This window comes from Ursus arctos, unplaced genomic scaffold (genome assembly GCF_023065955.2).
Source record: "Ursus arctos isolate Adak ecotype North America unplaced genomic scaffold, UrsArc2.0 scaffold_31, whole genome shotgun sequence".
NCBI lineage: Eukaryota > Metazoa > Chordata > Mammalia > Carnivora > Ursidae > Ursus > Ursus arctos.
In genome coordinates, this window is record NW_026622997.1 from 1,291,536 (window position 1) to 1,317,212 (window position 25,677).

At 43.6% G+C, this 25,677-nt stretch overlaps 1 protein-coding gene across 1 annotated transcript; it reads left to right on the plus strand.

The window, feature by feature from the left end:
- Positions 1–4,545: 4,545 nt before the first annotated feature.
- On the plus strand, positions 4,546–12,918 carry LOC113248154 (zinc finger protein with KRAB and SCAN domains 4). The gene is made up of 5 exons (XM_026489536.4): positions 4,546–5,068; positions 6,352–6,496; positions 7,668–7,750; positions 8,706–8,829; positions 9,719–12,918. Exons 1-5 carry the CDS (start codon positions 4,634–4,636, stop codon positions 10,576–10,578), a joined length of 1,647 nt encoding a protein of 548 aa, XP_026345321.2. The 5' UTR covers positions 4,546–4,633; the 3' UTR covers positions 10,579–12,918.
- The last annotated feature ends 12,759 nt before the right edge of the window (positions 12,919–25,677 follow it).

Sequence of the window (25,677 nt, forward strand, 5' to 3'; positions counted from 1 at the left end):
GAGTGACATTTTACATGGTGTTTCTACAAGGGTTAGCTTACTGGATATGCCCAAGGTCGCCTAAACTTATGTTGGAAAGAGGAAACAAACACTTCTATTATGACTACAACCTGTGTTTCTTACCACCACCCCAGATAAAAGCAGATGCAATGGGACTAAATGAAGAACAGTTGATCCTTGAACAACATGGGTTTGAACTGTAGGGGTCCACCGGTATCCCGCTATTTTTTTATTTTTAAGAGTTGGCAGCAAAAGTCTCAAGGCATTTATTTATTTACAACTGAGCACCCCAGTCTGCACGGGTCCAATAAATGGACCTCAGCAGCCCCCAGAGCCCCAGGACTGCCCACTGGGTCGTCATGCCCAGGCCCGGAGCGGGCGGGGGGTGTTGCACCTGCTGGCAGGTGTCAGCTGCTGAGCCCAAGCCTCCAGGCGGGGGAACATCACCCGGGAAGAGCACTGCCTACAGTCTGGGGCACCCACACGTCGGGTTTGTTTTTACAATAAATGTACATGCAGTATTGTAAATGTATTTTCTCTTCCTTGTGATTTCGTGAAGGGTGGACTGTGCCTGGGCCAGCGCCCCTACCCGCCACGCTGTTGAAGAGACAACCCTACAGCAGTTTTAAAGCTGTATTCAACTTCCTGTCTGCACATTATCATTTCGTAGTGTTACTTTCTGTATTTTTAGTTTTTGCCTTTTACTTTCTCCCTGATACATTTCCAGGCATCACAAGGTCAAGAACCACACTTTCCATTTCTTTTGTGATTTCTCCCAAACTCCACTTTGTATCTGGTGTGAAATCAAATAAACACAACTGGATGAAGGAATTAATCAGGGACCCTCTCACTGTGGAAACAAGACTCTTGCTTAAACCTGCAGTTTCTAGGAAAGAGACTGCTAGTGGAAGTTAGGAATGGAGTGTGAAGAGATATGAGAGAGACTCCTAGCAATGCCACTTCCTCAACACTGGAAGGGTCAGAGGAGAGAAATATAAACATGCTTAATGGACTCTAACGTTGTATCAGTACAGAGCCAGGACTAGGGTGAGGCGAGATAAAAGCACTGAGGGCCCAGATTTAAGGACACATCCACTCTCTTAAATTCTGTGACCTAAGTGCCTCTCTCACCTCACCGTACTCCCAGCTCTAAAAACGTTAGGTGTAGACAAAGGAGCATCCTATTTTTCCTGATGCAACATATAAAAGAAATTCTGTTGAATCATCTATAGTCTCACACAGAGGATACAGAATTAGGAAAAATACTGTATAATTTTGGAACTATACTAGTTTATGTTCTAACAGTTTTGCAAGAAGCTATATGGTTGATTCCCGTAATACAAAGGATGGCAAAATACCTAAGATGTGGGCATTTTTACGGTTTCTGTGCAGGCTGGAGAATTGTTTCTTCTCCATTGTTCTGAAGATTTCTATATACTGATGCCTAGCAAGGTCAGACCTGCCTCTAACAATTATAGCCACATCTCAACTGTTACTTAGACAGTTAATTTGATCTTAATATTACCATTAAGGTGTGTTAGGATTAAGTTTTTATGTCTTTAAGCAATAAACAAGAAGAAACATACCATCTGAGGGACTTTTAGAGACCTCAGAGTTAAATCAAAGATACCTACTTATAGTTTTCAACATAATGAATATAATGGGGAAATATAAAAGCTTGGTGTCCAGTGTTCTCAAATTCCATTTTCTACTCTCCTGAATCTGCTTCCTCAAGGATGACTGAAATTCCACTCCTATTCATGGGACTCTAAACTGCCCGAGCTGAGAGAGTAACCCTTGTTATCGTACAGTGACTGATGAATAGTATACGTGACAGGAACTGTTGATGAGTTCATGAGAAACAATAGTGGGTAAAAATTTCACTGGATAACTGAAGCTCTGAATAATAAAGCTTTTAGTGCTAACTTTGCTACCAATTAGATGGGGAACTTGAGCAGCCCCTAAATTTCTCTATGCTCAGCAGAGAAGTGAGTCTTTTAGTTTCTAGGGGTCTTTAAAAGCTGATAATATCGGGGCACCTGGCTGGCTGTCAGAGAGCATGGGGCTCTTGGTCTCAGGGTTGTGAGTTCGAGCCCCATGTTGGATGTAGAGATACTTAAAAAATAAAATCTTTTAAAAAAACTTGATCATATCGTTAAAAGGTCGTATAGCCATACTATCATTCTTTCATCTTCTCTGGCAGCAGGGTGACCGCTCCTCAACAGGTAAAGCAGTGCAGGGGTTCAAATATGTCTACAGCGAATAGTGACCTCTACCTGTATATGTATATATCTCGGGGGAATGGGAGTTATTTTTTTAAAGGTTTTACTTATTTATTTGAGAGAGAGCACGAGTGGCCGGGGAGGGGAGGGACAGAAAGAGAGGGAGAAGCCGACTTCCCGCTGAGCAGGGAGCCCAACACAGGACCCAAACTCAGAGCTTAAGGCCTGAGCTGAGATCAAGAGTCCGAGGCTCAAGTGAGCCACCCAGGCGCCCCTCGTTCTGAGTATTTTAAAGCAAAGCCAGACATTATATCAGTACATCCACAAGTACTTCAGTATAAATTTCTAACAAATGAGGACTTTTTTCCTTCACATAACCAAAATATCATTACAACAACTAAATTGATAGTAAGTCCTTAATGTCATTGTGTTTTAGTTTTTCCAGTTGTCCCAAATGTGTTTTTTTACAGCTGTTTTGTTCTGATCAGGTTCCAAATAAGGTTTACATTGCATTTGGCTGATACAGCTATTCGGTCTCCTTTAACCTAAAACAGTTTCCTTTTCTCTGCTGCCTTTTCAAAAAATGCCATTTATTTGCTGAGGATCCAGGTTCTTCTGTCCTATGGAATATCCCACATTCTGAATTTTATTTATTGCTTCTTTTAAGTATCATTTAGCTCATTAATTCTCAAGCGTACCTGCATATCGCAATCACCTGGGACAATTTTATAGTTATGCATACCTGAGTTCCATCCTTCAACATTCTGATTTAACTGATCTTGGTTGCAACCAAGGTACCAGGATGTTTTAACGCCCCCCAATAATTCTAATGTGCTGTGCAGTGTGAAAAATGTTAACTTGCTTCTGAATCTCACCTATAGGCAACTATTAGGATCTAGAAACTTAATTCGATTCAGCTTCACTTATTTTGCCAACAATACTTCATGGCAGTGCCTTGTACCTCTTGTGGCAGCTCATCAAGAGAAAAATATTTTCTAGTGGTTTTCATTTGTACAGCCTTTGGGACCTCTCATTTTCTTAAGTTCTATTCCTTGCTTGTTACCATTTGAACTGCAGAGGGATAGACTGAGGAACAAAAACTCAGGAAGGTACCAGCATGGTATTTTTCCTTTATAAACTTCTACCAAACTTGCATTCCACTAAGTAGAAAGGGGACTTACTGACATCTTAGTCCAACAAAATAACTACTGTCACTTCTGGCGTAAGTCTAGTCCCCTCTGGCTCAAAGGAATCTCAGGGTTTCCTTCCATTTTAGTGAAGGCCTAGCTTACTATCAGTCAGCCATTATTCCAAGAATTTAGGCAAAAAAAATCTCACTTACTGCTCGCAACATCCCTATCTACTATTACTACCCCCAGTTAAGACTGGGAAAGTCAGGCACAGAGAGGTCAAGCAGTTAACCGAGGTCACCCAGCTAGTAAGCGGTAAATGAAGCCTGGATTATAAGCCCAGGTAACCTGGCTTCAGAGTCTGTGCATCTACTCACTGAGCTAGACTCCGAACGGGAACTGGGAAGTAACAAGAAGAAAGAGAGCAGGAGAGAAGAGGGTCCCAAAGCCAGGGACACCAGAGTTCCCCGAAGTAGGGCGCTGCATAAGCCTGGCTGCTGAGAGGAGGCCCCGGAATATGGGAAGTGGTAACTGGTGGGGAGGTTGGGGACTTCTAGTTAATTCGGCTGGAGGGGTCGGAATGGCTTTGCTGGCGGTTTGCTGCCTACAGCGTGGTAAGGATGAATGGAAGCGGCCTAGAGACAGGGATAGGGAAGGCTTTCTTCCGGCAGGAAAGAGAGTGACAGCTGGAGACAAGCAGGGACCAGGGGCAGCCACTGTTTTTTTCCAAGCGGGCGCCAGCTTGGTGCGGCTCCGGCTTCTTTTGCAGGCCCTCCTGCCAGAGCTCTCAGAACGCCGAGGAAGCGGGCCTCCTGAACTTTAGCGTCCTACGCACGCCAGCTCCTCCGCCAAGCTTGCATCAGAGCCCCGGGATTTAAAGGGGAGGTCTTATTTCCTCTACAGAGCCGGCCGCGCCTTCTTCCTTCTTGCCCTGGGTGCTGACGGTCCCGCGGCGGGCCCGGCCGCTGAAGGGTTAACTCGGGGCCGCCACCGAGAGGCGCGTCCTAGAGAGCCGCGGAAGTGGCGCGGGCCCTGGCTTCCGGTGCCTGGGCTTCCGGTGCCTGGGCTCCGCTCACTCCCGCGGCAGAGGCGCCCGCCGGTGCCGGTCCACCGCGGAGAGAGTGGCTGCGGGGCTCGAGGCGGGTGCGGAGGACGGCGCGGCCGGACTGTGGCCGCGGGGAAGCCGTGCCCCGTGCGGTCCGCAGTCGTGCCGGCCGGTAGCGACTCCACGCTCGAGGAACCGCCCGGAAAGTAGAGCCACTCTCTGGCGCGAGGCCCGGGATGGCCAGAGAGTCGAAGGCCAGCGCGGCCCTGGACGCCCATGCTGCAGAGGAGCGGCCGGGGCTCCTGACGGGGGTCCTGACGGTGAAGGTGGAGGAAGACGACGCCCCCGCGCCGGCGACAGAGGCGGGCGCGCCGGGCAGTCCGGCCCCCGGCCCCGAGCGCTCGCGCCGGCGCTTCCGGGGCTTCCGCTACCCCGAGGCCGACGGGCCCCGCGAGGCGCTGAGCCGGCTCCGGGAGCTGTGCCGACGCTGGCTGCGGCCCGAGACCCACAGCAAGGAGCAGATCGTGGAGCTGCTGGTGCTGGAGCAGTTCCTGACCATCCTGCCGGGGGACCTGCAGGCCTGGGTGCGGGAGCAGCACCCGGAGAGCGGGGACGAGGTGGTGGTGCTCTTGGAGTATTTGCAGACGCAGCTGGAGGAGCCAGGGCTGCAGGTAGAGGCAGAGGGCTTAGTACCTGAGCGCTGAGCTCTGTCTCGTCCAGAAGTCTCAAGGTCGGAGTGAGGGGCGTTTCTGTAAGAGCCAGAAGTTCTGTCTCTTTCTGTATCGTGAACCTCTTTGCCCCTCCGGAGAAGTCCCTGGATCCCTCCTCACACTAGTATTTGTAAGAACATGAAGGATTAGAAAAGAACTCAGTTATGTTGAAACACAGTTAACAGAGCATGAAACAAATTAGTGATAAAATCACGTGCTTTTTAAAATTAATACACGATATAGTAAGACCTAGGGACAGGCCCAGTAACTGGTAGTTTCAAAGTGGTGCTGAATGACTTTGACAGCGTTTGCCTGGCTGTGCCTACTTAGGTTTATAACACTTTGTTGCTTTCATTCATAATTGAAGGAATTTATAAATTTTGCTTAGACGCTAGTAAAAATAGAAATATGTTTCCTATTTACATTCATAGAACATTTGGAAGGAAGTCCATGAACCACAGGTTAGGAACTCCTGGGTTCATTTTCATCTGAATCTTACTGCTTTTTGTAGACCATTTTCCATGTGCATTATCCTGTATTTCTGTGCGTTCCTTTCAAGGGACACGTAACCAGAGTAACTGGTGACCAGGAGACCAAGCTTCTTGAATTGGCAGTTTGTCCCCAAGCCCTGTAACAATGAATACTCATTTCAAGTCTGTCAGTTTCAGGTTGTGCGTTTTATATAGAGAATGTGGAAATTCTAAGCTGCATATAAGCTAATGACCATGAAAGTGACTTCAGAACTCATTACAAATGTCCAGGAAGAAACTTGCATTAAATGAAGATGTACCATATACCAGGCCCTGTGTTAGGTGATTTCACATACTGTCATCTTATTTGCTAGTCCTCCAAACCTTGTTAAGCTAGAAATTATTTTCACTTTTCCATAAGAAAAAAATGAGTATTCTGAGAACTTAACACTAGTTCCTAAAGAGTCTTCATAAGAGCACAATATATATAACGAGGGAGCACGCGCTAGTGGTTAACAGCATGGGCTCCGGGGTTCCTCTGCCTGACCCCCAGTCCTAGCATCACCACTTAATAGCTGGGTGACCTTGGGCAAGTTGCTTCAACTCTGGGCCTCCGTTTGCTCATTACAAAAATACAGATAATAATAGTACCCAGCTCATAGAGTGGTTATCTGCATTCGTAAAGCTCTTAGAAATAGCGCTTGGAAAACAAAGTACTAGCACACAAAAAGTATAATAGAAGTTTTGATGAATCAATAAATGAATGACTTCCAGGGCCCAGGTGGTGACCAGAGGCAGCTACTCTGTTGCAAGATGGCAGTGCTGACACCAGCTCAGAGGCCATGGAGTTCCCAGTTCCAGCCAATGAAGGCTCTGCTCAAGCACGAATCTCTGGGATCCCAGGCTTCAGCAGACAGAGGTGAGTGTTACCTCCTGGGCAGTTTGAATTCTACAGACGTCATTCAGCTTCATTTAAAAGACAGATCTATTGACAGGTGCTTTATATGCGCCCATCACAGATCTACTTTACTTTGAGACTGAGACAACAGGGAAATTTCAAACAGTGGTGGGAAGCTTTCCTAACCAAACCTGGACCTAGTAAATAAGACTATTAAAATTGGTGTTTGGAAAGAATTGATTTTTTAATAACACAGTGACCTCCATTCATCTAACATGAATTTATGGAGACCCCTACGTGGTAGCCAGTGTTCTGGCACCAGAGACAGAGCTGTCAGGCAGACAGGTTTCTTGCTTCACTGGGGCTTACATTAAAAGGGGAGATGGCAAAGAAAGTAATGATGAAATTTCAGTTATTAGTAAGTGCTGTGAAGAATATAAGGCAAGAAATGTAAAGCCAGCCATAATATCCCAGACATTGTATGACTGCTGCAACTCAGAGAGTATAAATCTTCTAAACCCTTGGTCTGTAACTAAGGGTGAGAATCACTCCATGGGAAAGCACCACGTTCCCAGATGTTCCCCATATGCTGTGTACATTTGGGCGTATTCCTGAGACAGCACTGGGACACACTGGCCAACGTGCAGTCTTTATTTCTCCACGGACGTTCTGACCTAATTTGTTTTCTGTCCCTTTGCAAAGTTCAGCTCTTCCAGGAAAACCGGAAGTCACCCTTCACTTCTCTCAAATCCGAGCAAATTCCATACAAGCAGACTTCATTTTCTTCTTTCTGGACTTAGCCTCATCTGACTCTTAGTTTTTTAAAACTAAAGCAGAAGCACTTTAAGAGCTACTAAAGAGTTATTTTAACATCAAAAATCTTCTTACCCATTCTCTCAGCAAAATTCAAGACTAAAGGTCTTCAAATGGAAATCTTTTTCTTGAATGTTGCTTTCCTGTCACCGTTCCTCCTGAGGAGCCTGCCTGCTGATGTTGCATACCTGCAGGAGCACACCACGCCTCTCTGGGCCCTAGGGTTGGAGCTGGTAGGGACCAGGCCTTGGGGAAAGGAGCACATTCTGTCTGAACTTCCTGGCAGGAATTTACTAGCCCAGTTTTTGAACTTGGAATCCACACGCCAGGGAGGCTGGGGGCCAGGGTCCATCTCATCCAGAGCGTCTTTCCTTCCTAGTTCTCCAGGTTCCTGGGCTTGGCCTGGGACGGCGCTGCAGAGGAGACGCGGTGGTGGCTGCCAGGCTGCCCCCAGAGCCCCAGGTGAGCTGGAGCCCCCTCCCCAGCACTCCTCACTGCTGTTGAGCTTCCCCTTAGGTCCCTTTCTCCCCATTCCTCCTCCCTCATTCTACATCCATATGGAGTTGGGAGTTTTCTCATCTATCCCAAGGTTGCTTACTGTTATCTGCCTTTATTTTGGTGCCCACTTATGAGAATTTTCCTGTTTTACTCCTAGCATGGGGTGCTGATGCCCCAGTCTTCATACTCCATCTGTTTGGTCAGCTCCTTTATCAGTGGGTTTTCTTCTTCCGCAGAGCAATTTAACAAAAACTGAACATTTTGTTGTGGTGGTGATTTAGCTTTGTTTTTTAAAGATTCATAAATTCTGCTGTTAGTGAGAGCTACAAACACATGGCCTCTGCCCTCTAGGAACTTAGACTTGAAGGAATAGATAAGGCATATTCTTTTAGTCTGAACTTTAATACTACAATCTGAACGCTTTTTACTTAACCTGGACTTTAATACCTTACCCGTCTTTAACGTCCTGCTTGAAGATCTCAGTGTTTGAGGCCCTATAATATCTGTGTTTTCCCTGGTTTTTTTTCCTCACTTCAGATCTAGATTTCATTGTATATTTAAAATCGTTAATTAAGCGCCCACCGCCACTCTGCTAAAGCACAGCACAAATATTTTAAAAGGTTTGGATATGCTTCCCCTCCTTTCACTCTACCGGTCCTTGTTTTCCAAACCCTTTTATATTCTGAACTATTTAGATATTTATATGAAGGTATTTTTCCTAATGTGTGTGATATTTCTTTCCTATAACTATTAAGTTATATATTTTTGACAAAGATATGAGAGATAGGGTTAAGTAGATACAGTGTGCCACACTTGGACTTTTTGAAGAGCCCCTTTAGAGGGGGCATTTGCTCTCCTGTGCCCAGCTGTGGGCGTGACTTTGGGAAGAGGAACTAGGTGGGATCCTGTGCTGTTTCAGGGCTTGCTGAAGACGGAAGATGTGGCCCTGGCTTTCTCCCCTGCATGGACACAGCTGGATTCACCTCAAGGGAGCTTCCACAGAGATGAAAGGCAGGAGAACTGTGGCGGCCTGACCCCCCTGGGTAAGACGGATGGGTGCTGGTTTCTCCTAGGGGTTCGTGGCTTCCTTTGTCGGTCAGAACCTACTGGGCTGTGAGAAGCTGTTTGAACTGTTTGCATTCAGAGCCACCGTTTCTGAACCCCAACTCCTAACCACATGTGCGACCAGCTCCTTAACCCTCGTGACCTTGCCTCCTTCCTGTTCTGCCAGCGTTCTGTCAGGTGAAGTGGGATGCAGCAGGTGCAACCCCCAGCACAGGCCTCGCTCACAGCAGGTGCACAGTGCTGATCCCCTTCCCGTTGCAGGCCTTGACAGAGGAGAGCTGAGGCCGCCTCGGGAAATGGGCCATGGGACCGTAGAGCATGAGAGCGAGAAGTGACCTGGAATGGACGGCAGAGCTACCGAGAGATCAGGGGAACAGCCTGACTTGGTCTGAGCTCACACAGCTCTGTGGCGGTACAGCGGGAGCTCCAGCTCAGAGCTGTCAGCACCGAAGCCAGACCTTGTCTGGGACCAGAGTGACTGCTCGTATCCCTGATTAGGGATCAGTTTCTAAGCTCCCGTTTGCCCCATTTCTTACAGAACATTTCACAAGTACTTACGCTTACCTGCTTCCTGCTGCTTTCTGTCCAGTCCTCCTAGTGTCCAGCCCCAGTGCAGGGTCCTGCCTTCGTCCTTAGGACTTAGAGCCTCTGAGGATGTCCCCAGCACAGTCCTCACCACCTTCTTCCACTCCCAGTGTGTACCCTGCTTCCAGTGGCCCCATGCCTGTTCTCCAGTCTCCTTCCTCCCCAGCACCCGTTGTCCCCCTTTATTCCCATCCTTATCCTTGCACGGAAATCCTCACCCCGGAGTCTGTGGAATTCTCTGGCAGGGCATAACTGACCATGTCTGGCCACTTGTTATTTCAGGTGGTGACATGCAGGCTGAGATCACGGACCCGCCCCCAGATGAAAAACATCCAGAACAAGAGGCTGGGGAAATACCGTGCCACTTGGGTGAAGACGTTGCCCAGATTCCTGCCTGTGCAGAAGCTGGTGAACAGGAGGACAGGTTAAGAAAGCAGAAAAATGCCACAGGAAGTAGGCGGCACTATTGTCATGAATGCGGAAAGAGTTTTGCTCAGAGTTCAGGCCTGACTAAACACAGGAGAATCCACACTGGGGAGAAACCCTATGAATGCGAGGACTGTGGCAAGACCTTCATCGGGAGCTCTGCCCTCATCATCCATCAGAGAGTCCACACTGGTGAGAAACCATATGAGTGTGAAGAATGTGGCAAGGTCTTCAGTCACAGTTCAAACCTTATCAAACACCAGAGAACCCACACTGGGGAGAAGCCCTATGAGTGTGAGGACTGTGGAAAGACCTTTAGCCAGAGCTGCAGCCTCCTGGAACATCACAAAATCCACACGGGGGAGAAGCCATACCAGTGCAGCATGTGTGGCAAAGCTTTTAGGCGGAATTCACACCTCTTGAGACACCAGAGGATCCATGGCGATAAAAACGCGCAGGATCCTGAACGTGGAGAGACCTGGGAGAGTCAGGGGAGGGTGGAAGGCCGGTGGGAACATGTCGAGGCTCCTGTGTCTTATAAATGTAATGAGTGTGAGAGAAGTTTCACTCGCAACAGAAGCCTTATTGAACACCAAAAAATCCACACTGGTGAGAAACCCTATCAGTGTGACACCTGTGGAAAAGGCTTCACCCGGACCTCATACCTTGTTCAACACCGGAGGAGCCACGTCGGAAAAAAAATTCTATCACAGTGACCCACGTCGTACGTGGCAGGGTGGGTGCTCCTTCCTCATTGAACCGAAGCCACGCACAGCCCTTCCTGACCACAGAAACTGGGCTGGGCTTTATTGACCGCTTCCTATCATCTTGTGTTAGACGACAGAGAGCCTGGCTGAGATGGATTCTCTTCTACCTTCTAGAAGGTGGCTGAGGAACAGCTTGTTTGATAGGAGGCTACAGGAGAGTTGTCTGGAAAGGGCAGGACCTGAAACGTTTATTCTCACCTACTGGACTGAAATGGGCTTCCAGACTGGCTAACCACCTCCAGCCAGCACTTCATGATTAGTCTCCTGGGCAGAAGGCTCTGATGGGGTCTGCTGCTCTGACCATTTTGCCTATAAAGAATCCTCCGTCAGTTGGTCAGATCCATGACATCTTACACTCCCCACTGTGCCTTGCATATAGGTGCTTATAAACACTTATTAAATATGCCAGTGAGGTGACAAAGATGGCTCTGAAAATCTAATATGGTCTAGATTTCTGAGGCCTCTCTAACTAAGGCACTTGTGTTTGTGTCTAATATTCTGAGGTTCTAGATTCCGGGTCAGTCATGTATTTATTTATTGCCACATACATAGGATTGTCAGGGTTGGGGTGGGGGAATCTGTATTTCTTCACCAGCATAGTACTTGGAGAAGAATGCCTTAAGCAGCTGATCATTCAGACTGGTGAGACTCCTCCATCCTTATAACTGCATTCTTCAGTCAGTGTTAATTACATTTGTTCACATTAATTTTCTGCCTTTTAGGGGGAAAGCTTTCACATTCAGGTAAATAAAAACTGAACTGATCAAGTCACATCAAAGTGATTATGAATTTTAATACAAATTCTGTGATGTTCAACAGCTTCTTTCTCACCTTTTAGTTATATTGAGCCTAACTAACTGCCAAGACACCATGTGTACCCCTCTCTCCTAACTTAGAGCCACCTTGAATCACAGCTTATGTTAGCAAGGCTTAAATTTCCCCCAGGTTAGAGGATTCACACCAGGTATTTATAACAAGCTTCATTCGTGTTTTCAGAACTGCTCTGTTGGTTGGGTCGGGATAGGAAAATAGGGTCAGAGATAGCCAATGAGGATGGAACCCACGGGCAGTAGGAGAAAATGTATCTGTTCAGAATTACATTGGAATCCTACTCCACAATATCCAAAATAACATGTGAAGCCACAATAAGAATTTTGTGATACATCTTGTTTTCACCAAATCACTTTCTACGGAGTTCTTCAAAGACTGACATCTTCTGATATCACCACTTCCAACTTTAGCATGCTGTCCCAAGACTGGATTCCATTTCTCATGGATCTCAGGACCATGTTTTTGTTCAGTCACCAGCATAGTGTTCCCTGTGCTCTCAAGTACCCTTTCTGGGTTCCTACTCTGAAGCACCATAGGCTGACTAGAGACTTTGCAGGCTGCGGCTCTCCATCACTTTCCTGCAGTCTTTCATTGCCTTCATTTCCCCTCACTGCTGTCTAATTTAAAACTTATTTAGCTTTCCAAAATTCTACAGACTCTCTCCACTTAATCTTTTCTAGCCTTTTAAAATTTCCTTAATCTTTTGTTACTTCCGCAAAGCTAGCAATTTCCTTTTCTCTGTTTTTCCTAAATATTGGCTAATAGCCTTGATCTTAAACACTGTTCGTTTTTCTTTGTATTTGTTTATGTCATGGGGAGAAATGTACGTGGAAGCTTTTTATAAGCCAGAAAGCATTACACACATGTAATTTACTGAGATTAACAAGGGACCGCTGTGTCTCCACTCTTTCTGCTCCTTGCCAGCCTTAGACTTCTCTGTATAGGAGGAAATATTGTAGAAAAATACTTCCAAGTGCCTACTATGTCTGATAATGAAAGATAAAGCATATACACACATACATACATACTTGGGCTTAGGGTTTCAGTATACTTCAGTACACATAATTGAACAGTGCCATGAGAAATGCTTTGGGGATGGTGAGCTGAAAGGTGTAGAATCTCAGAGAGGAAAAGGTTATTTCTGGCTGTGAGCTGTTATCACATGGGTAGGTGATGTGTGAAAGAGCTGGGAAGACTAAAAGAGTTTATCAGATTTAGTAACTAAGGCAAGTTTGAAATAGGTACATTGTAGGGGTCTTCAGCCAGAGTGAGGAGTTTAAATTTTATTCAGTAAGTACCAGGGAGCCACTGACATGATTAAAATATTATCTATCTGGCAGTATTGTGTAATTTCAACTTAAAAAATGACTTTGCTGGTAATCTTGGGATGCCCTGCTTTTGTATAAAGCAAACGTATGTTTATAAAGTGAATTATAAAATGGCTTCAACCCTAGCCTATTTAAGAGGGTGGTCAAAAAATCATTTCCAGATGAAATTAAATCCAGTAAAATAAGCTGCTTAATTAAGATATGACCAGTATTTAAAGTAGAATGCCACTTTTTGTGCTGTTTAAAATTGTTTTTATGAATTTATGAATTTTAGTGTTATTAGCCATTCTCCTTCATTTCTCCAACTGCTGCAGTGCAGAAATCCTCCATTTTATTTTTTTTATTTTTTTCTCCCTTTGCTTGAGTAAGTAGCTGGTTATAACATTTTTCCCACTTGGGTAGAATGAATAGTTATTATGAAAAGAGCTCTTGATGAATAGTCCTCCTAGATGTGTTCTTAATTTTGGTAAAGAAGTATATAACCCTATGAAACATTGTTTTCTCCTTTAGAAGAAAAAAAAAAAAGACAGCTTACCCACAGGGTTGTGAGGACTACTTATACAAACAAGTGCTGGGAGGTTCTGGTTCAAAGTGGCACCATAGGAGACTCTGAACTCACCTCCTCCTAGAGACACACTGGATGTGGCTACAATGGAACAATTTCCTCTTAAAAGACAGGTTGGCTGAGTGACAACTACAGACCTGGCAAACAAAAAGAAAACCACACTGAAGCACGTAGAAGAGTCGGAACACAATCTCACAATAAAGCCCACCCCTGGCACAGTGACCAACAACCGGGAAGGAACACAAAACCTGGAACTTCTCCCTGAGGAGCAATGTGTTCAAACCTACATCAGGTATACCAACTTTTAAGACATACACCTGAGTGACAACTCCCCAGAACATACATCTGAAAACCAACGGGCCTGCATCCCGAGACCCACAGACTGAAGTGACCTGAGAAACTGCTCTTACAGGGTTCAGAGGTAGCTGATAGCACCCAGATTGAAGGTGAAGGAGGTTCACCTGCTTCCATTAAAACATTGGCCTGAGGAGCAAGCATCTAACTGAATATATACTTAGGAACCTGCTGGAACATTCCAGAGAGGAAACTGGCAGGTGCCATCTTTGCAGTCTCCCTTTACCATGCTCCAGAGCACCAGTATCTTTCATAAAGGAACTTTTACATGCATCTGGTGTTTCCATTTTTGTGGCTGCCACCTAGGGGATGCCTCTGGATCAGCTGGCTCTGGAGGCCAGGGGAGCTTACGTTCCTAGCCTCATGCAGCTGTAATATTTGGTGTCACCTCAAAAGGAACTCATACCCAGTCTAGTGCCCCAATTTTTGTGACTGCAAGAAAAGAAGAAAGGAACAAAGAGGGACTAGAAAAACAGCCAGAAAACAATTAACAAAATGTCAAGAGGCACGTACCTATCAATAATTACCTTAAATATAAATGGACTAAATTCTCCAATCAAAAGACATAGAGTGGCTGAATGGATAAAAAGACAAGACTCATCTATATGCTGCCTACAAGAGACTCACTATAGATGTGAGGACACAAGACTGAAAGTTAAGGGATGGAAAAAGATATTCCATGGAAACCAACAGAAAGCTGGAGTAGCTATACTTAATCAGATAAAACAGACTTTTAAAACAAAGACTAATAAGAGACAAGGGTATGACATAATGATAAAGGGGTCAATTCAACAAGAAGATATAACATTTGTAAATATTTATGAACCCAACATGGGAGTGCCTAATTATATAAAGCAAGTATTAAACAGGAATAAGAGAGAAATAACTCCAGAAACCAATATTGCACTGTATGTTAACTAAAATTTAAATAAAATTTTTATAAAGGAATAAAGGGAGTACTAGACAACAATGCAACAATAGTAGGGCCTTACATTGATGGATAGATCATCCAAACAGAAAATAAGGAAACACTGGCCTTACATGATATGTTAGACCAGACTTAACAGATATTTACAGAATGTTCCATTCTAAGGCAACAGAATACACATAAAACCTTTTTCAAGATACATCATCTGTTATGCCATGAAACAAGTCTTAATAAATTTAAAACAACTGAATCATGTATCTTCAACCACACTGGTATGAAATTAATTACACAAAACTAAAAAATTCATTATTTATGTAAAGATTAAATAACATGCTACTGAACAACATAGGTCAAAGGAGATATCAAAAAATACCTTGAGACAAATGAAAATGGAAATGTAACATACTATACTTTATGGGATACAGCAAAAGCAGTCCTAAGAAGTTTACACATCAAGAAACTAGAAAAAGAAGAACAAATGAAGGCCAAGGTTAGTAGAAGGAAGAAAATACTAAAGATTATAGCAGAAATAAATGAAATAGAGACTAAAAAAAAAAAAAAGAAGAACAACACAGTAGAAAAGATCAATGAAACTAAAAGCTGGTTCTTTGAAAAGATAACAAACCTTTAGCTAGACTCACCAAAAAAAAAAAAGAAGACTCAAAAATCAGAAATGAAAGAGATGTTACAACTGATACCACAGAAACACAAACAATCGTAAGAGACTACTATGAACAACAGCTTGGACAACCTAGAAGAAATGGGTAAATTCCTAGAAACATACAACCTTGGGGTACCTGGGTGGCTCAGTCAGTTAAGCAGCTGCCTTTGGCTCAGGTCATGATCCTGGAGTCCCAGGATCAAGCCCCACATCAGGCTCCCTGCTTAGCGGGGAGTCTGCTTCTTCCTCTGACCCTCCCCCCTTGTGCTTTCTCTCACTCTCTCAAATAAATAAAATCTTAAAAAGAAAAGAAACAACCTACCAAGACTAAATCATTATGAAATAGAAAATCTGAACAGTTACTGGTAAGGAGATTGAATCAGTAATCAAAAATGTCCCAACAAAAGAAAGTCCAAGACCAGACAGCTTCACTGGTGAATTCTACCAAATATTCAAAGAAGAATAATCTTTCTCAAATTCTTCCACAAAAGAGAAGGCGAAAGGAATTTCACACCCCTTTTATGAGGCCATCATTACCCTGATACCAAAACTAGACAAGGATGGCACAAGAAAAGAAAATTACAGGTCATTATCCCTATTGAATATAGATGCAAAAATCCTCAAAATATTAGAAAACCGCATTCAACAATACATTTAAAAAACCATACACATGGTCAAGTGGCATTTATTCCAGGAATACAAGGATGGTTCGACTTACACAAATCAGTCAATGGGATACTCTACCACATTAACAAAATGAAGGAGAAAGATTGTATGATCGTCTCAATAGATGGACAAAATTTAACATCATTTATAAGGTGGGTATAGAGGGAATATAACATAATGAAGGCCATATATGACAAGCCCGCAGCTAACATCATACTCAAAAGTGAAAAGCTAAAAACTTTCCTTCTAAGATCAGGAACAAGACAAGGCTGCCCACTCACCACTTTTATTCAACATAGTATTGGAAGTCCTAGCTAGAGCAACTAGACAAAAAAAAAGAAAAGGTATCCAAATTGGAGAGGAAGAAGTGAAACTGCCTTAATTGCAGATGACATAATATTATGTATAGAAAATGCTAAAGACACACACACACACACACACACTTAGAACCACTATATGAATTCAGTAAAGTTACAGGCTACAAAATCAATACACAAAAATCTTTTGTGTTTCTATACACTAATAATGATCAGAGAAATTAAGAAAACAATCAATGCCTGGGTGGCTCAGTTGGTTGGGCGTCTGCCTTCGGCTCAGGTCATGATCCCAGGGTCCTGGGATCAAGTCCCACATCGGGCTCCCTGCTCAGCAGGGAGCCTGCTTCTTTCTCTGCCCCTCCCCCCAACTTGTGTGTGCGTGTGCGTGCTCTCTCTCTCTCAAAAATAAATAAAATCTTTTAAAAAAAAATTAAGAAAACAATCCCATTTATAATTACACAAAAAAGATTTATATACCCAGAAATAAATTTAATTAGGGAGGTAAAAGGTCTATATATTGAAAACTATATTAATGAAAGAAATTGAAGACAAATAAATGGAAAGATTCAATGCTCATGAATTGGAAGAATTAATATTGTTAAAATATCCATAATACCTGAAGCAATCTACAGATTCAATGAAGTCTCTATTAAAATTCCAATGACTTGGGAAGATTTTGCCTTGGATGGGAAATGGAATCGGATTTGGCCCGCCATGGTGGCACACTCACCCTTTGCCCTTTCCCTCTGGATCAGTACCTATTGTTTCTCCTTCCAAATATAGGATTTTTTCCACCTGAAAGAATTCTCCTTATTTAAGTTAAAAATTTTTTAAATTCCAATGGCATTTTTCACAGAAATAGAAGAATTTAAAAATTTGTATGGAAACATAAAAGACCCTGAGCAACTAAAGCAATCTTGAAAAAGAACAAAGCTGGAGTCATCATGCTCCTTGATTTCAAACTATATTATAAAATTATAGTAATTAAGAGTATGGCATTGGCATAACAACAGACACATAGATCAGTGAAACAAATAGCCCAGAAATAAGCCCACCCACATATGGTCAATTAATTTATGATAAAGGAGCCAAGAATATACAGTGGGAAAAGGACAGTCTCTTCGATAAATGGTGGTGGGAAAATTGGTCAGTCCATGCAAAATAATGAATCTGGACCACTATCTTATACCATATACAAAAATTAAACTCAAAATGGATTAGACAAGACTGTGAGACCTGAAACATTAAACTCCTAAAAGAAAACACAGGCAGTAAGCTCCTTGATGTAGGTCTTGGCAGTGATTTTTTAATCTGACACCAAAAGCAAAAGCAATAGCAACAAAAGCAAAAGTAAACAAGTGGGCCTGCATCAAACTAAAGAGCTTCTGCACAGCAAGGGAACCATCAACAAAATGGAAAGGCGACCTGTGGAATGGGAGAAGGTATTTGCAAACCACATTATCTGATTAATGTCTAATATCCAAAATACATAAAGAATTCATACTACTCAATAACAAAACAAAAACACCCAACAATCCAACTACTAAAAAATGGGCAAAAGATCTGAAAAAACAGTTTTCCAAAGAAGGCACACAGATGGCCAACAGACACATGAAAAGATGCTCTACCGCATTAATCACCAGGAAAATACAAAACAAAACCATAATGAGATATCCCCTCACACCTGTTAGAATGGCTATTATCAAAAAGGATGCAAGAAATAACAAATCATGGCAAGGCTGTGGAGAAAAGGGAATCCTTATGCACTGTTTGTGGGAAAGTAAATTTGGTGCAGCCACTATGGAAACAGTCTGGAGGTTCCTCAAAAAATTAAAGACTGAACTACCATACGATCCAGCAATTCCACTTCTGAGTATTTATCAAAACCACCACCACCACCAAGGCAAAAGACAAACAAAAAACCAAACAACACTACTCAGAAAGATATCTGCACTTGCATGTTCACTGCAGCATTATTTACAACAGCCAAGATACGGAAACCACCTAAGTGTCCACTGATGGGTATGTGGGTAAAGAAACGGTGCTATATACACACAATGGGATATGACAGGACAGTGGTTTAGAAAGGCTATCTACCCAGGGCCTTTGTTTAGGAACCTGTCTTCGTTGGTACCACATCTGGCAGTTAGGCATCATTAATTGGTGGCTGACTACTCTATTGTTTTCACCAACACCTTGTGCCATAAAATAATCAAGTGCGATACAATTAAATTTAAACCCCTTAGTTTGGGGGCCAATATGCATAAGGTTTCTTTCTGACCCCAAGAGGGCTTTTCTTGTCTTTTTCCCTGGTTCTCCTTGGTAAACTAGCCAGCCTAAGATTTATTACTTAGCTTTCACGGAGTTATTAGCTTCCTTTAAATTGCCTGCTACCAAAATCTACACTGATTCAGAGTACCTTTAGGCTTGACTTTTCCCATAATCTGTTCCAAGTATAGTCAGTAGCACTGGGGAGAGCCTCAAAGCACTCTGCTCTTACACCCACCCACCCCTTTGCCAGGGCAAAATATGAGTCCCAGCTCCAGAGCTGATGACAGGGCCAGTGACCCACTCAGTGACACTTCTGCATTATGATTAGGGTGCTGGGCCAGGCAGTAGCCTCTAGTCTTCCCAGCACGGAACCTCTGCCCTATGAGTGAGCTTGTGTGAAGCTTTCCGGGCTTTCGGGGCTCCAGTTTTCCTAGCCTGCCATGCCTGAAGCAGAACCTCCGCCCTATGAATGGGGGCTGGGTGGAGGAAAGAGCTCTTGGGTTACTGGTCATACTTGCCTGGACCTTAGTCTCTGAAAAATAGAGCTTTGGAGGGATTAAAAAAATGTGGGTGTCTGTCCCTCTTGGGGGGGTTGAGCCTGGGGAACTGGGAGCCCCATCTTCTTAGACGTACCCACCCAGTCTGGAGCTTCCCTCATGCTGAGCCAGTGGATGCAGATAGGACAGGAAGCAGTTCATGGCACAAGTGCTACAGATTGTTCTTACCAAAATTTGGTAGATTTTCTTGAACAAATGTTTCCTTATTTGCTGTATGCTCTTAGGACAATTTCCAGAGACTGTAAGTGGTAGTGTTTACTAGTTATGACTGTTTGAGTGGGTCCATGGAGCTCCTCATGCTGCCTCATCAAAAGTTATTTTTAAGATTTAATTTGTGATTATTTATTCCTAGTTTAATAATGGGTGTTAAATTTTTATCAGTCATAGTCCAGCCTTCTTTCAATGTGCTATGGACCTTCTGGGCTAGTGTTTAAAATTTTTGAATATTTATAAGTAAATTTGGTAGTTTTCTCTATGCTAGTTTTGACAGGTCTTAATATCAATGTAATACTTTATAAAAGAACGTGGCTTAAACTTATACAGTGATGTATGTCAATTATTTCTCAACAAAACTAGGGGAAAAACCCCTATTTAGAATAATTTTTTTCTCTATGCTCCAGAAAAGTTTAAATAAAAACAGCTTTATGTTCCTTAGAGTTTTTATAGATTTTACTGTGAAATTCACTGAATCTGGCGCTGTCTTGGGGGTAGAACTTTGACAATTTTTCTGTTTCTCCTCAGTCTGTGGCAGAGATTGCTCACTGTCCACCCAACATCCATTTTCCCTTTCTTCCTCAGAGCCATAATCCTGATTCTATCTGGATACAGCACCACTGGAATACGGGACAACATTCTGCGGTCTCCCGAGCAGCTGGTCGTGGCCTCAAGACTATGTTCAAGTCAATGAGGCACCTGTGTAAGTGCTCTGTGGGGCTTTCAGGGAAGGGCCTACAGGGAGTTGACTCAGCTAGGACTGGACTTTTATTTTTCATTCTGTTTTTCTTTACTCCTTTACTCTTATACTGCAGATGTGAGTGCTGGAGATCTAGCAGCCTCACTGGATATTTTTTTTTTTTTTAAAGATTTTATTTATTCGACAGAGACAGCCAGCGAGAGAGGGAACACAAGCAGGGGGAGTGGGAGAGGAAGAAGCAGGCTTCCAGCGGAGGAGCCTGATGTGGGGCTCGATCCCAGAACGCCGGGATCACGCCCTGAGCCAAAGGCAGACACCCAACCGCTGTGCCACCCAGGCGCCCCAGCCTCACTGGATCTTAAGTTGATCTTGAGAAATGTTAGCAGACACCACAGTGGTTTAACAGAAACGTATAGGCCTATATCTCTGGAAACAAACAAATATATATATATCTCAATATCATAATGGAACTGCCACACCAGTCCTAAACTGTTTCTATACTTCTTTTATAAAAAAGATAAAGTTTTATTTAAGCCACTATTACTTGGGACTATTTTATCATATTCAATCAAACCTGATTCTGGGGTGCCTGGGTGGCTCGGTCGTTAAGCATCTGCCTTCAGCTCAGGGCGTGATCCCAGAGCCCTGGGATCGAGGCCCGCATTGGACTCCTGCGCTGGGGGCCTGCTTCTTCCTCTCCCACTCCCCCTGCTTGTGTTTCCTCTCTCGCTGGCTGTCTCTCTCTCTCTATCAAATAAATAAAATCTTCAAAAACAAAACAAAGCAACAACAACAAAAAACCTGATTCTAAGAAATACATAGTCTCTTTAAATTTTCTGTCTTTTCTGAAGTTAACTTTAGTAGTTTATAATTTTACAGAAAATCATGTTAGTATGGCCAAACGGCACAAGTAAATAATAAAGTGTAACAAAAGAAAATTTAAATAGCTGGGCTTCAAAGAAAGAACAGGAACTTTTCCAGGTGTCAGAAATGAGGAGGGAACTTGCAGATACCATGCAAGGTTGTGAAATGGTGCTAAGAAACTTTCAGGGATACTATACCTGGACACAGGCCACCAGTAAGGCAGTGTATTGAGCTACCTATTTCTTTTTTTGTAAGATTTTATTTAATTTATTTGAGAGAGTGAGCTAGCATGAGTAGTAAGGAGGGACAGAGTGAGAGGGAGAAGCAGACTCCCCGCAGAGCAAGGAACCCAACAAAGGACTCGATCCCAGGACCCTGAGATCATGACCTAAGCTAAAGGTAGACACTTAACCAACTGAGCCACCCAGGCGTCCCTATTTCTGTATAACATACTACCTCAAAATTCAGTGGCTAGAAATGACATTTATTATCTTTCACAATTTCTGTAGTTCAGGAACTCAGGAATATGATAAGGGGGTAATTCTAGCTCAGGGTCTTCCATGTGATTCCAGTCAAGGTATCAGCCAAGGCCGCCATTGTCCTGAACTGGGGCCGGAGGACTTCAACAGGGCTCGCTAGCACTGCTGGCGGCAGGAGGCCTCAGATCTTCCAGGGCCTGATCACCCAGCTCACCGAGTGTGAAGCCATGGTGGCTCACTCCCCGCAGGAACGACCTGAGAGGCAGCTGGACACCCTGTGTTTCCGTATCTAGCCCCACATGTCACACAGCCGCCACAGTCTAGCTGTGAGAAGCGAGTGGCTGAACTCTGCTCACACACAGTGGCGGGTTCCTGGTTCTGCATGTGAGGAGCCTGCAAGTTACCGGTCTGTCCTGAACACACTGAGAAATCAGTTAACTCTTCTGGATGCAGGAGAGCGGGGAGGACATGGCAAACTGCTGGGCCCATGACTGGAGAGACAGGCAGATGAATCCAGGGAGGGAAGGTGTAGGACGCAGAAACTTGAGGGTAAAAATCGGATGCCACCAAGCGAGGGTAGGGAAGCCCGAACACAAAGGGAGGAATGGCTGGAGGCTCAGCGTGGGCAACTCTGAGAGAGAACACCTCCAGGGAGCTCCAGTCACGGGGAGGCCACAGCAATACTGTATGTTTTACCTCCAGGAGCTTGACCAGCTTTCTACAGGAAATAGTAGAGAATAATGCCCTTGTGCTTCTAGCCGGAGGGGAGGAAAGGGAACCATTTTTAGAGACACCAGAGCATTCTGTTCTTTTTAATAAGGCCTGCCTTCAGGGGAGACTAACCTGCTGGGGTGCTATCAGATCCTCACTGACCTGGGGGAAGAGAAATCCCCAATTCAGCAAGCTCTAGCCTGTCCAGTCACCCCTGTCTTGTTTTTAATAACAGAATGCTTTTGGGGCACCTGGGTGGCTCAGCTGGTTAAGTGCCCCACTCTTGATTTGACTCAGGTCATGATCTCAGGGCCATGGGACTGAGCCCCCAACTAAGGCTCTGTGCTGAGGGTAGAGTCTGCTTGGGATTCTCTCTCTGCACCTCCCCCCAACTCTCCCCCACTCTGCTCATGTGTGCACACTCTAAGACAAATTAATTAATTAATTAATAATAATAACAGAATGCTTCCCACACCTTGCCACCACATTGCTAAAGTCTCTTTGAAAGCACTTCCTTCTACTTAGTACATCTTGTCTCGCTTTCAAGAAAAAAATTACAAGACATACCAGAAGGCAAAAAACACAATTTGAAAAGACAGCACAGGCATCAGAACACATGGAAGGAATGCTGAAATAATCAGACCATGAATTTAAAATAACTATGAAGAATATGCTAAGGGCTCTAACAGATAAAGCAGTGTGCAACAGGTGCATTGGCAATGTCAGCAGACAGATAGAAATCCTAGGAAAGAACCAAAAAAGAAATGCTAGACATGAAAAGCACTGTAACAGAAATGAAGAATGCCTTTGATGGGCTTCTTGGAAAACTGGGCACAGATGAGGAAGGAATCTTTGAACCAGAGGATAAATTCAGCTCACACTCAAGGAGAATGGAATTAGAGTCTGTGTTTGGAAGGTGGGAGTGTAAGGGAATCTGGGGATCTATGTTAAAACCACAACAAACAGGGGCACCTGGGTGGCTCAGTCGGTAAATCCTCTGCCTTCTGCTCAGGGCTCAGGCCATGATCTCGGGGTCCTGGGACTGAGCCCTGCATCAGGCTCCCTGCTCAGCGGGGGGTCTGCTTCTCCCTCTCCCTTTGCCCCTCCCCCTCCCCCTGCTCATGCTCTCTCCCCCCCTAAATAAATAAATAAATAAATAAATAAATAAATAAAATCTTCAAAAAAAGAACCACCCCATAGTGACACTTCCATGCCCTAGAACACAGGGCACTGCCACAAGATAACATAATGATCTGAAGGAAACAGTAAGATGTATTTAGAACATTTAAATATTTTTTAGACATCTAGAAGCCATAAATGGAAGAACAGGATATAAACTGAGAAGAGCAGACCGATCTGCAAAAGAATCAAATGAAACATTAGGAAATGAAATATATGGGCATTGAGATGAAAATCTCACATGTTAAATGAACAACATATTGAATAAAGCTCATGGAGAATAAGATAGACATATTCCACAGAGAGATGAAGATCAGCAAAACACAATGGGAGGAAGAGACCCGGCCAACAGCATGAGAAAGCCCAATCCACACAAGTAACAGGAGAGCCAAGAGAACTTTGAGGGAGACGTGGACTGAGAATTGCAAGAACTGACGGATGACCTAAATCTCAAATTGGAGGAGCACTTCAAAGTGGTGAAAAAAAAATTTTTAGCTTTCCCAGCAGACTGAGTTCATGAGGGTTCTCTCAGTGCAAATACACGGAAACCAACATTCAAGGGGGAGAGTAAAATCAAAACATGTTCACACAAAGCCAAGGGAACTGGCCAATGCCAAATCACAGAAAGGCATGCTCCAGTGACAAGAAAAACGAGTCTCCAAGAAAGCCTCAGTGAGTAAAACCAATGTGTTAAAACACATACCTGAAAATCTAATCAGTCATTGAGTATAAAAACCCAGTAATAATTATGACAAGGTCAACTTGAGGTCAAGTGTAACTACAATACTAATCAACAGTTGGAGGCATTCAAGTTTAGTGCAGTATCACGCAGAAGGGCACACACAGGGATTAGTTTCATAATCTCACAAGTCAGGTGGGCATACTGAAATTTTGTGTGTCACCAGTAAAACGAAAGATGAAGAATGTGTAATTTTCAAAGGTATAAATGGGGGAAAGAGAAGAAAATTAGCCAACATAAAACAGGAACTGAGAAAAAATTAAAGAAAGATCATGGAAAATAAATTAGACAAAACTGGGTGGTAGCAATAAACTGATAATCAAAATAAACACAATTGGATTAAATTGATGAGTTAAAAGATAAGATTGAACACAGGAAATTTTATAAAGAGTTATTAAACTCAATTAAAAATTATAGTTTTTAGGAATGCAACTATATGCAATAAAAGTATATAAATAGGAAAACAAGATATTATAAAATCAGGATTCAAGATGATGTCCTTTAATTCGGAAATTCGGGTGGCAAAGATGAGGGGTGCCAAGTGATAGGCCATACAGGTGTTTTTCAAGATCTTTTGTTTTGTGTTTAATGACACATTAATGAGCGCTAAGTACTAAATTACCTAAGTTACCAAACTAATAATCAAAAGCATGGTATTCATGGACCAATGATGACAGTGTGTCATGAATCATACCAAGGATTATAATTTATCCAATTCTGTATACAGGATATCAAAGGAAATAATTTTTTAAAAAGAAAAGGACAGGAAAGAAATACTAAGCTAATATTCTCTAGAAGAAATCATTCGTGACAATGAATTCTTGCAAAAGAGAGAAAACTCTCAATGTTATGAGCATAATTATCAGAAACACACAGAAAATGTGATTTTTTGCCAAATCATTAGATACATCCATTCAAAATTAGGAATAAGACAAGGATGACTATTAGTATGACTTCTGCTGCACACTGTGCTGGAGAGATTGGCTAGTGCATCACAATTAGAGAAATGAGCAAAGGAAGAAATAAAACACCTTATTCACAGTAACAGGATTATATAAAGATACAGGTGTTTAGTTCTCAGGCAGAGCTGAAGAAACAGATGGAGATGTGTTGAGAGCAGCCACTGGAGGCAGTGGGGTGGTGTTATGGACAGAATATGTGTGTGTCCCCCCCTTTACACGCATACGTTAAAATTAACCCCCACAATGTGATGGTATTTGGAAATGGGGCCTTTGGGAGGTAATTAGGGTCAGAATGAGGGTGGGGATTAATGCTCTTTTAAGAAGATTGCTTTCTGTGTCTGTCTGCCTGTCTGTCTCTGACCCTCAGTTTATCTGTCTGTCTGTCTCTCTCCCTTCCTCCCCACCTCCCCCAGGCACACACAAGACAGGTCATGTGAGCACAAAGGAAGGCGCAGCCACCTAAGCCTCAGCTGGTGCCCTGATGCTGACCTCCCTGTCTCCAGAACTGTGGGAGATACACGGCTGCTGTGTGACCTGCCTGCCTGCCCTGTGCCATGATGGAGCCTGAGCCTTGCACCAGCCCACCAGGCCAGGGGATTGAGCAGGAGAGGAAAGCCACTGGGAGGAGAGAACTCCTAAACTGGTTTAGTGGAGAGACTGTGGCAGAGCAAATTTATGTTACACGTCAACTAAACGCTCAGTTCAGGGAAAACACGGAATTCC

Coding starts and splice junctions, on each gene's coding strand:
- LOC113248154 (XM_026489536.4), top strand. CDS start 4,634: ATGGCCAGAGAGTCGAAGGCCAGCGCGGCCCTGGACGCCCATGCTGCA. Junction 5,069..6,351: donor TGGAGGAGCCAGGGCTGCAG/GTAGAGGCAGAG, acceptor AATGACTTCCAG/GGCCCAGGTGGTGACCAGAG. Junction 8,830..9,718: donor TGGCGGCCTGACCCCCCTGG/GTAAGACGGATG, acceptor TTGTTATTTCAG/GTGGTGACATGCAGGCTGAG.